At 39.2% G+C, this 12191-nt stretch overlaps 1 protein-coding gene across 1 annotated transcript; it reads right to left on the reverse strand.

The window, feature by feature from the left end:
* Nucleotides 1-10540: 10540 nt before the first annotated feature.
* LOC149071776 (uncharacterized) lies at nucleotides 10541-11650 on the reverse strand. Its single transcript, XM_089248010.1, has one exon. It carries the CDS (start codon nucleotides 11648-11650, stop codon nucleotides 10541-10543), a length of 1110 nt encoding a protein of 369 aa, XP_089104136.1.
* Nucleotides 11651-12191: the final 541 nt, after the last annotated feature.

Below are 12191 nucleotides of genomic sequence, written 5' to 3' on the forward strand. Positions count from 1 at the left end.
GCTCTTGTGACAGAGCATGGGTGTCTCGCGGTTTCTCCAGTTTCTTCAGTACTTAGGGCTGATTATAGGATTATAAACGGGCTATAATAAACAGCGTAGAAAGGTGTATTCAATGTACGATAGTAAGTAAGACCATGCTGCTTCCGGCTCCTCACTGGATAGAATTTTTCCAGTTTAGTCAGGAGATCAAGTCCGCAAGTCCGTTCACAAAGCTGGACAAAATATTTTGGGGTTGGCACGTCTGATATTTTCCAAGTTTCTCGGAAACTCATTATATTCAGTAGATTCTTTATGCCGGTCTTTGAAAAACTTCCACTGATGGCCGGATTTTGGACTTTGCTTTCTTCGCGGTTGCGAAACTTTACGCAAGCACTTTGTGACAGAGGTGTGGTGCACATAATCTTTCCCTGAGATTTTTCTGGTTGCTGTTTTTTAGCAATCGAGTTGATTTTGTCAGCTACTTGCAACATGGCAAAATTTTATATTGCATGTGCCTCGCATAGTTTTTTTAAGTTTTAGTTATTCAAAAGGAACATATGTGACGGAAGTTTTACTCATGAAGATCACTGATCCCCGATGATTGCGCAAGAAAATCTGCTACTGTTATAACTCCCACAGTATGTTTTCAAATCAAATTAATCATATAAATTTGTGTGTTTTAAGAGGTTTTGAGTTTGTGTGTTGAAAATACAATTGTGTTTTGTCAAATCATTTTTTTTTTCACATTAACCGCTGTTTGTCAATTGAAACTACAGTAGAACCTCGTTTATCCGAACACATATTTTCCAAACAACTCGGTCAACCGAATTTTCAACATGGCCAAATTTTATATATTTGGCCTCGCATAATTTTTTTTAAAGTTTTAGTTATTTTAAAGTTTATTTTTATTAAATTATTATATTATATTATTTATTAGTTATTATATTATTTAAAAGTTTTTGTTATTTAGTTATTTTCAACCTAACTCATCTTCAGTTTTCTATAGCCAATGATGCTGAAATGTTGGTGTAACCGGAATTCTCTTATCTCCCAACTCGATAGCTTCGTTCCATTGTACAATAATCCACTTCCAAACAATTGCAGATACCGTACCTATGAACTACATATGTGAGTAGGGGTGGATCCGGGTACAGTTTATGAAGTTATAAACGATTGACAAGAAAACAAACGCGTGAATAGGAGCAGCTTTATCAGCCATCTTTCTTTTTCTCTGACGAATTCCTCTTAATCCTATGGGTATGCCCGAATGAGAGGGAGGACACCAAAAACAGTTCTTATCACGGTTTTTGTCGGGGGGGGGGGGCGTTATCATTTGTTGCTAAATTTCAATTTATTCATTTGCGTTATCAAATTAGTTTCGAAATCGATTTTCCGAACTTTTCACATTTCCGAACACCCTTCGGTCTTAATGTGTTCGGATAATCGAGGTTCGACTGTAATATAAGAGAACAGAATAGCTTTTTTTAATCTTGCGCGGGCTGCACAAACTAACTTCACGGGCCACATGCGGTCCACGGGCCAGATGTTGGACGCCCCTAGAATATATAAATAGACCGAGATCGATATATTTCGAATAAACAAAAGAAAAAGAAATCTCCCGACTAACCTAACCAAATATCAATTCCCAACGAATTTTTCGGAAATCAGTTTGCGTTTCCCCATATGTGTTTTATCTGAAGCGGAATAAGAATAAAAAAAGAAATAGTTTGAGAGAGAGAGAGAGAGAAAACAATTTCGGAATACGAATAATAGAAAAAAAATGTAAAATTATTCACGTCATCTTCCGTACTGGTATATATATATATATATATATATATATATATATACAGAGATCGTCAATAAATATTGATGCATTCAGTAAGCGTGAATAGCTTTTTTTTTTCCTTGAGAATATTCTGATCCTAGAATAGAAATGAGGAAAGGAAATAGGGAAAAATAAACATAGATATTCAAAACAAAGTATTAAGAATATATATACATACACGTATAAGTTGTGAAACGAAGAAAATATCGATAAAAGTAAAGGGAGACCCATCGAGAATGCTAAAGAAATATGAAGAAGGTATCAGCACTTTCTAACTTTTCCCCAAGATAAGTCTGCTGCGAGAATGTATCAGTGAGTCTCATGTTTAAAAATTGCGTTTCAACCGCGAGTTTATTTTTTCACCCCTTTCCCATCTCTGTATTTCAGACTATGTTTTGCATACCAAGCACCCATTACGATTCCAGAATTTTCTTTTCATCCGGGAGCTTTTCTTTTTCTTTGTCTTTATTCTCTTGCAACGTTCCTAGAAACGTCTTGAGAATTCCGTGTATTTTATTTTTTGTTTTATTTTTTCTATGATGCTTTCCGTTTTGTTTATTTTAATATACGTATCAGTGATCTTTCGATACCAAAAATATCCTTATTTGTTGTCGACGTAACACAACGAATGAAATAAAACAATGGGAACTGTTGCACAGTATGAAATATTGGATGTGGTGTTTAGTATTTTATATAGTGGATGTTGAAATTTGAAGTGAAAACGTGGTAGGATTTTTTTCCACGATTTTCGAAGCTACCTCGATTCCTTGGTACAGCATTATAATTCGGTAGCAGGTGCGTTAAAATTCTCGCTAGAAGACGCGCACGGGGTCTATCAGGCTCCCCTCTTGGACACATTACTGAAGTTCACTGCAGTACCACTTTACAGAAAAGTGCTAAGAAAGGTAGTCGGATACCTTAAGATGAATGACAGCTCTTCTCGTAACCATAATATGCGCACCTTAGAAGTGAAGACCTGCCAACTTCACTTACACACAATGCTAGTTAAAGAGTAAAGTGTTGTCACTGCTATTGAAAGACCAGTCGTGAACGAGAAAGTTGTATTTGTTAGTTTTTCACGTCGTTACTTTTGTTGAGTTTTTTAATCGTTACTTTTGTTGTTTTTTTATTCGTTAACTTTGTTTATTTTTCTGACGTTATTTGAAATGGGGAGTAGTTGAGCATCGAGTTATTGTTGTTTCTTAGGATGTGAAAGAAGTTCAACAACTGAAGTGGCTCATTTCTTTCGCTTTCCGAAAGACAGCAGGTTAAATTGTGTTTCGGTTAGTAAAAGGTTAAGACCAAAGCTGGTTTTAAGACCAGGTATGCACCATGTACACTACACAACGCTACACCGTAGTGGAGGAGCTAGCCTTAAAAGTGGAGTGTCAGTCAAAATAGACATGGGCGTGGCTAAGCCGAGGAGCTTGCGCTCGTTTCGCCCCTAACACTACAGATGGCGCTACAGTTTTCTTTGTATCCGCCTTCAACACATTGTGGGAACGCTTACTCTTTAACCAGCTTTGCTAACCAATATACCACTAATCATGCTCTCCTCAGCATGCTTACTAGGAGGATCTGTGCGTTTATGATGTAAATAGTAACAACATTATTGATGGTTGTACGGATACACATATTATTTTACAAATAAATAAAACGTAAGACACGTCAGTGTTTATAACACGTGGCATGAAATGAATTCGGATTTTAAATGGACTGAACAAATATAATTTCCCGTTGACGATAGTTTTATTCATTAGAAAGAGGACTACTGTGCAGCACAAACAACTTCACAGCGGAAATGATTTTCCCTCAAAGTGAAATACCGTTATTGCCGCTCCCACGGGATATTTTTACCCTCGTGTGGTACAAACGGTTCTTCCGAGTAACAAGTTGAGAATAATATTTTATTCATTATGACGTTTTGTCATTCTAACGCCATTTTCTCTTCAGTCACAAGTCAAAGTCTTTAAATAATCTGTCCATTAAGTAGAAAGTCTATACTCTGTAAGCGGTTGGCACAAATAAAGCAAGGGGGAAAAATGGAAGTCACACCCATTCAGAACCGAAACACCTCTATCATGTAAAAAGCATTAGATTAGAAAATGGGGGGTGCGGGGATCTAATGTTGAAAGCTCTAGTAGTTGCGTGTGATTTCGACCACCGGTATCACGTCAAACTTAATTTTCTATTCAAATGGTGAAGTTGATACTGTATACTGTAACATCGGAAGGGGGTGCAGTTAAAATGTGTATAGTGTAGTCAATAGTCGAAGGGGGTAGGTGCGTCGGAACAGTTTCGCATTGACAGTGACACGAATTTGGTATCACCTCAACGTTGTAATTAAATTCTCGTTTACGTTGGTTCGTGTGCCGCCTGCCTGATAGGAAATTGACCGATTGCGGTTTTCGCAGAGCAGCTCAAGTGGATAGGGTCGGTGCATTCGTCCGGCAATCCGACTAATCAACTGCTGCGGCCGCAGTTGCGTCATCGTCCACTTCGTCAGGAGGATCGCCTCCGGAAGGAAACTGATAATGAGTTACAACGTTCCTTAACTTGATGGGCATTTCTCGTGCATACTTAAATCTTGTTGTGGGAAAAAGTATAGTTATCCCTTTCTTGCTATGGACCAGTTGTTCTTATGTTCTTAACCTTTGAACGGCCGAATTAAGATTTGAATTGATTTTCATCATTTTTTCCCCAGTTATTTTCCCTTTTGATCCTTTCGTTCAGTGATATCAACCATGAAATTCAAGGGGAATAATTCTTATCTGCACTTGCCCATGTCCACATAGAAACATTACATTTAAAAACAATTAAATTTTATTCTTCAAAAAAAAATGAATTTATGGTGCACTTACTGAAATGAATGTAATTTTTGTTTGTTCATTGAGTTTGGAATCACACTTAGACTGCAAAAAAAGATCTTTTATATAATTTTTTTTTTTGTCAAATCAATGTTCTCAATTAAAAACGTTAGTCTTTAAAAAGTTATCCATGGGTGCGGGCACCACTGAGGGCAAGGAAAGCATTTTAGGATGAGCGAGATGGAGAAAATAAATAGACAACATGCTGACTGATTATTCAGTCAGATTCAGAAATTTAAATGTGAAAATTGAATTTTCACAATTGAAATTTGAAATTGAAAAAATTGAATTTTTCAGTTCAAAGGCACTAATCAGCGTTTTCTTGAAAACTCTGTTTCGTGAAATTTAATGTTCCCAATTTGAAAATATTTAGATGGCACATTTCATATGCAGTTTTCAGATGCTTTTGCAAAAAAAAAAAAAAAAAAAAAAAAAAAAAAAGATTCTCTTTACTAAATAATTTTTTTCCTGATATCAATTCCATAAATGATGGTAGATTAACAAAAGATGATTTCACTTTTAATGTTTTGTATTTCACGGAAAATGTGTATCATTAACATTATGTTCACGAATCCCCGTGCTTCTAAAATGAAGTAAACGGGCACAACATTTGCAAAATAATATTCTGTATATAGCTATATGAAAAAAATGAGTCAATTTTGTTCTGTCACAGTCCCGGAAGTCTCTCCAACCATCGCTGGTTACGAACTGCTTTTGACTTAGTAAATGACTTTCTTGGATCCCTCATCGTGAATATAAGTATATTTTTTGAATAAAAAATTACGAGTAATCTGGGAAAGATGGAAGTAGGATGGAGGCAAAGCTCCCCGGTTGCAAAATTTAATGATGCGAAGCAAAAAAAAATGGTTGTTACATAAAAAAAAATATTGTATAGGTATGAAGTACTCTCACGGGGTTCTGTGTGTGGGGGGGGGGGCGCAAGGGTACCCCATCTTGACAGAAGTTCCAGTTACGGCACTCCTTACAGGGGGCAGGGAATCGTCATTTCAGTGATGCTTTGGAGGGCTCTACACTGCATGACTTCGAACTGGGTTTAAGAAGACTTTAAGAATATTTGGAATATTGGAAACAGTTCTGATTTTCTTTAGGTGAAATAACGAGGTTGAACATGCCAGGATTCGAATCCGGGTCATCAGAATGAGAGTCACATAAAAATTTGAGAACCTTTGCTCGAGATTGTTTTGATCACAATATATTCTGAAATGAACAATTTATTCAATGACGCTATAAAAACGTGTTTTCTCCACGTTGTGATACAGTCAATTAGCATTTTCATCTGTCATTTCTACATTTTCACTTATTTGTGCTTCACTCACAAACGATTCGGCTTCCTATAGAATAATTATTATTTATGGAAATGGGGTTAAAAATGGCATTCTCATAATAACTTGATTATCTCGTAGTACCAAAGGTATTTAAAAAATTCATTATATTCTTAACTTTTCTTTTATTTGTTTTATTTTACGTACTACTTAATGATTGAATAATAAAAGTGACAGTCCAACATAGACGCTCCATTGAGTGGTTGTCCAACCAAAGAAAAAGAATTTTCATTAATGTGAAGCGCTTCGCAGAAATCTAAGTCAAAGGGTGAAGAACATTTTTGGATGATTTTAGTAGAAATTCTGGTGGACTGGTGACTTTAATTTCAAAGTGGTGGAACCGAGATTCCACTTTAATTCTGTTAAAATCATCCAAAAAAGTTCTTCACCCCTTCGACTTAGATTTCTTTGATGATTTTGATGATTTCTTTGATGATTTTTCTTAGCTTCTTATTCATAAAAAATTCCTTTTTTGTTAACGATTTCCTCAACACTCCATATTACTCCAATTGCTAGATCGGGATCTTGTATATCTAAATTTAACGAACACGCTGTGATATTCAACTCAAATTACTCAATAAAACTAAAGAAGTAACAGATTAAAACATGTTGAACGGGAACAAAGAAAACATTGTAGGAGCCCCTCCCCCCTTGATAAAAATCATAGCGTCGATGCACGCGTTGCACAGTCACATTTGCATAGACTTAAATGCACAACACCAATTTTTGGGAACAATTCTTACATTTGCCCATTACTTCTACTCCATCACCGATATACACTCCGCCTATTACAGTCGTACCACCATCATCGCTATCAAGTCAATTCAAGTGTTTTCCTCTGCTTGTCCATCACCATCGGGCGTCGGCCTTATTTCAACCACGTGTTTTGTTCAAGCGAGTAGTGTATAACAGTTATTCTACCACTAAAGAAGAAACTATATTAGTCTCGAAACAGCTGTTTAGTATTTGAAATGTTTATTTTCGACGTGGGACTGTCAGTTATATTATTATACTGTGATCAAAAGTCATTTTCTTTATACATAATGATTGGTTGCGAAGCAGATAAGATTAGTGCAGGAATTTTATATTATACTGTCAATTATTTTTGTAGAAACTATATAGTGTGAGGTTATAATTTGACACTACAGTCAACACGAAATGGGAAACTCAGTTAAACGGGAAACTCAGTTAAACGGTTAACTGCCATTAAAATGACTAAATATAATCGATGTCAGTTTCACAGTTTTCTTGAAGAAAAAGAACCTATAAAACGTGTCTATAGATACCGGAATTTCTAAAGTTAGTTTAGAGTATTTTTATTTTACACAATTTCGTTTTTAATTTTCCACTCGCTCCTTGGTAATAATGAAAAAAAAATTGCATATGTTTAAACAAATGTAAAACTGAATAATCGGGTTCGAGGACCATCGTCTGTTTGCGTTTGACCTTTGACCTTTGAAGACCGGATACACCCCGCTTCCCATCTCAGAGAGATATCGAAGCGTTCCCGAAGGATGGGTGTATCCGGAAAGTTTTATTAAAAACAACGTAACATGACCACCTCAGACGAAGGCAGCAAAATAAAATAATTTACATAAAAATTGATCGCCAACTTCTCAAGTCATATAACAAATAAATAAAATCTAAACAATCAACGCCAATGGGCAATCAAAATTATAAACGGGATTATAAGATGCTGGTGTCGTCCATCCCATAAGAATCCAGTAATCGTCAATTGATCGAATGATTGCCGATAATCTTGGTATATAAAATTTCGAATCACTGTGAATTAGTCGCAGATCATCATCGTCTAAGCCGCCAGTCGTTAACGGAATCGTTACCGGGTGAACTGAGATCATCACAATTCACTATATAGCCGAGTAAATAACACTTAATTCGTCCTTGCCATCGATGACTTGATTCATCTCCTTGCAGGTGAACTTGCTTCTGTTTTCCATTTATCGGTTACTTTTGTTTTGACGCCGACGTGGTCGAAGATCATATTTCCTCCTAAGATCAATCGCTGGGGCTCTTGCCGGTTTGAACTCGTCATCGCTCCCACAGCTCAGACGCGCACTTCCAGTCTTCTTAGTATGTATGCGATGTAAGTTGCTATCGAGGAACAATATAATCCACCGCACCCGAGCAAGGCCCATAGGGCTCTTCAAAACTCTTTTTTTGAAACACAGTCGACCGTTTTCGGGAATAGCACCAAAATGAAATTTTTTTGTATATGGGCAAGATGTCAGATAATGCCATAAAGATCCAATCTCACCACAAGCACACATGGCGTTGTCCGACTTCTTGAAACGTTCTAGATACGTCGGTAATGGGCCGTGCTCAGTTATCATGATCACTTTCTCTCTAGACCAAATGGAACTGTTCCAACGGACGCGTTTCTGTATCTTATAGGCATCTTTATGTGCATTCTTGTCCCATAGCTGTTGCCACTTTTGTAACAGGTCACTTTTTAGGACGTGTTTGATGTGACTGCGAGGTAGCAAGAGTTGTTCTTCCGTTGGGAGATGAAGAGCATCTTTGGCCAATCTGTCCGCAATTTCATTCCCCGCTTTTCCTGCGTGGCCTTTGACCCATTTGATACTGATAGACGGATGGTCGTATAAATGCTTGCGTATTCGCCGAGTATTTTCATGTGGAGTGCGCTGATCACGAATCGCATTAATACTAGACGCGCTGTCAGTATATATCGTCGTCTGCTGATTTTGCTTAATCGCCCATTCTACTGCAGCTAGTATGGCCAGAACCTCCGCCTGAAAGATACTGTTCCCTTGACGCAACCGTCGACTCCAAGCCTCTTCAACAGATCCTTCTGCATTCATAACTACGTATGCACAGGCCGTGGATGTCTCTGTTTTTGAGCCGTCCGTGAATATACTAATAGCTTCATCCGATGAGCATTGTTCCGTACCAGGCAGCGGAACTTGATTCTGGAACAAGTCCACACTGGGATGATGAAGCCAACTCTTATTATTCCCTTCGTAGGCATCAGGTGTTATAAGAATTTCATCCATCCAAACCTCCTTACCGAAATGCAGGATTGTAGATCGACGAGCGTCATATTCAACATATAGGCTGAGCGGAGGGTTTCCCGTAGCAGTATACAGAACATCATTGGCTGTAGTTCTGTATGAACCAGTTACATACAATAAGAACGGACGTTGGGCAACATCGAGTAATTTACGGAGTCTCTGTGTCGGGTTTTTATACCAGATGGCGCTTGCATATGAAATCTGCCGTTGTACAACCGATCTGTACAAAATGTTCCTAAATTTTTGGCGTATACCCCACTTTGGGCCTGCTATGCGTCTCAATTTTTGCATGGTATCTTGAACCTTATCAATTTGTTTCGCCACATGCGTCGTGAATTTGAACTGATGGTCAATATGCACTCCAAGATATTTCATGCATTTAGATATTTGCAGTCGAACACCATTGATTCTTATGCAGGGACGTTTTTTCTTGGGGTGTGGCCATAGTAATTTAGTTTTAGTCACCTCCATGCTGAGACGATTATCTTCTAGCCATTTTGACAGTTCGTCAAACGCGGCATCCGCAGTGCTGCCAATGTCGTTGGGAGTTCTCGCCGAGATCACAAACACCAGATCATCGGCGAAAGCTTGGACATAGACATCCGGTCCCCAATTCTTTTTCAGCAGTGAGTCAAGCACGATAGACCATAGTAGCGGACCGCTGCATGAGCCTTGAGGACAGCCCATGGCCTGATGCTTTTCTGCGTCTCCTCCATCAGTTGGCATCACAACCGTTCGATCTTTTAGCATGTTCTCCACTATACAAATGAGATTGTAAGGAATTGGTAATTTTCGTACAGTATTGATTATTATCTCATGGCGGACCGAATCAAAAGCACCGCGAATGTCTATGGAAACCATGGCCGTTACTTGACCTCGTCGATGTCTAGTCGTGATCTCTTCCATCAGTGATTCTATTGCTTTTTCTGCCGAGCCACCTGTACGAAATCCGAACTGTCTTGGGCTAAGCCAGTCTGCCTTCTCTAGATAGTAGGTGATCCGTTGCACCACCAATTTTTCTAGGACTTTACCCATTGTAGAGAGTAAACAGATGGGGCGATACGACTGCAGCACCCCTGGATCCCTATCTTTCTTCAGGAAAAGCAAGACCTTACCACGTTTGAAACACTTTGGGAACACCGACAACTTGACTAAACTATTGAAGATATCTGTGATAACATGACCATGGGCTGCGACTAGGGTTTTCAAAAGAGGAATATTTATGTTATCAATACCCGGAGCTCGTTTATTGTTCAGTCTTCTGACTATTTGATTGATCTCCGTATGAGTGAATGGTGGGTCCGTCATAATCATAGATGGCGTGTATGGAGTCAAATTTATAGTATCCAGGAGGTTCGGAAAAATCTCCTCGAATTGAGCTTGGGCCGCTTCCAGCATCGTGGCACCAGTATGTGGACCGTTGGGCATCATTACCTGTGGTGGTAGACGCTTCGTTTTGAACATAGATTTGTATGCTTATCCAAATGGGTGGCTTTCCTCTGTGCAAAAGGCAATCCAACTAGTCGTTTTTGCCTTGTTTACGGCCTTAATATGCCCTGCTCTGAATTTTCTAAACTCCATCCTCGCCTGTACTCTATCATCACCCTTGGCCTTAATGAAACGACGCTCTAGTTTACGAAGTTGCCTGCGTGAAGCTGCTAACTCATCAGTCCACCATTTCAAAGAAGCGGTAAGACGCGGTTGTGCATAGCCCAACACCTGGATACATCGTTCTTTCAGCCGCTGCATTGAGGCGTCAAAGCATGCATTAACCTGATCCTCGTCCAAAACCATATGAAGTTGTTCTTGGAGGTCCATGAAGATCTGCTCTGTAGCAGGCCTGATCTTTGCTAATCGTCTTGTGGTAGTTCTATACTTCGTAGGTTTTTGATATCTAGGCATAATATTGAGTTGTAGATGGATATATTTGTGCGCACTATACGAATCTTCCGTACCTACTGACCAATCGGAACGCCTGTAAATATTTTCTGACGTTGTAAAAGTAAGATCTGGCCATCCTTTTGCGTCATAAAATTCGTAGGTAGGTCTTGTCCGTCTAGAATTAAACAGAAACAAGTTCCTGCTGGTGAGAAATTCCTGCATCGCGCGCCCTCTTGGATCCGTCTCTCGATAGCCCCACCACGAAGAATGACAATTTGCGTCCGCACAGAAGATAATGTCGATACCTGGTGCTGACTCGCAAAGATCATCCATCTCCTCTATGGCTTCGTCTACTTCTTCGTACGGAGAAGTGTATACACTAGCAATTATAAGTTCACGTCCCTGCAGACTTATCTGAACAGCTACCAGGTGGCGGTCAATCTTGTACGTGGCCGGTCTAATATGAGTCGATGGGACTAATATAGCACTTTTGCATAGTTGCGCCGTCCACGACTGCCATGATTGTGGAATACCACGTAAAAGACCTCTATTTTGCCATGGTTCTTGAAGTAGAACCACATCTACTGACTGTGCTCTTACGAAAGACTCCATATGTTCGATACAGATCTTAGCTTTGTCTGCATTTAATTTGAGGAGACGAAGTCCGTGTCTTACTTGGTTGTTTTTTGCCGAATGTGACGTCATCAGTTTCGTGTTAATTCACTGCCTAGATTCAGGCCCATAGTTAGTAACTTACTGTTACACCTTTCTCTTCGACCATCACGCCTTACCAATCTCTGCGTCGCTGATTAAATAACTGGCGAGTCGACTGCAGACCTATTGTGAGGAGAAAACTGGGACATTCTCTGCTCCTCGACCTCAACGACGTCGTTTGACCACAACGTTTCTCATAAAAAGGTTGGCATCACCACTATGCGGTCACGTGGGCATCGTGCTGGACTCTCGTCCTGAAGATCCAGGTTCGAACCCCGTTGACGGCACAGTGGTGGACGGCTGAAGCAGGTTTTCCGCGGTTTTCCTGCTTCGAGGTGCGAATGTAACCCCATCTTCTATTTGAAAAAGGCTCTCCGCCGAAAGCAGGTAAATCTACATCACGATACTGACATAACATGAAAATACAAGCATTTTCAGCATTTCTTCAGAAAATGGAAGACAGATGGCAGCATGAACACTAAACAAGCGGAAAAACACTCAGAACACACATTCCGGCATGTGCCGATTCATT

This window comes from Pholcus phalangioides, unplaced genomic scaffold (genome assembly GCF_987345545.1).
Source record: "Pholcus phalangioides strain wild (caught in Gottingen) unplaced genomic scaffold, Ppha-v1.0 ptg000018l_1, whole genome shotgun sequence".
NCBI classification, from domain to species: domain Eukaryota; kingdom Metazoa; phylum Arthropoda; class Arachnida; order Araneae; family Pholcidae; genus Pholcus; species Pholcus phalangioides.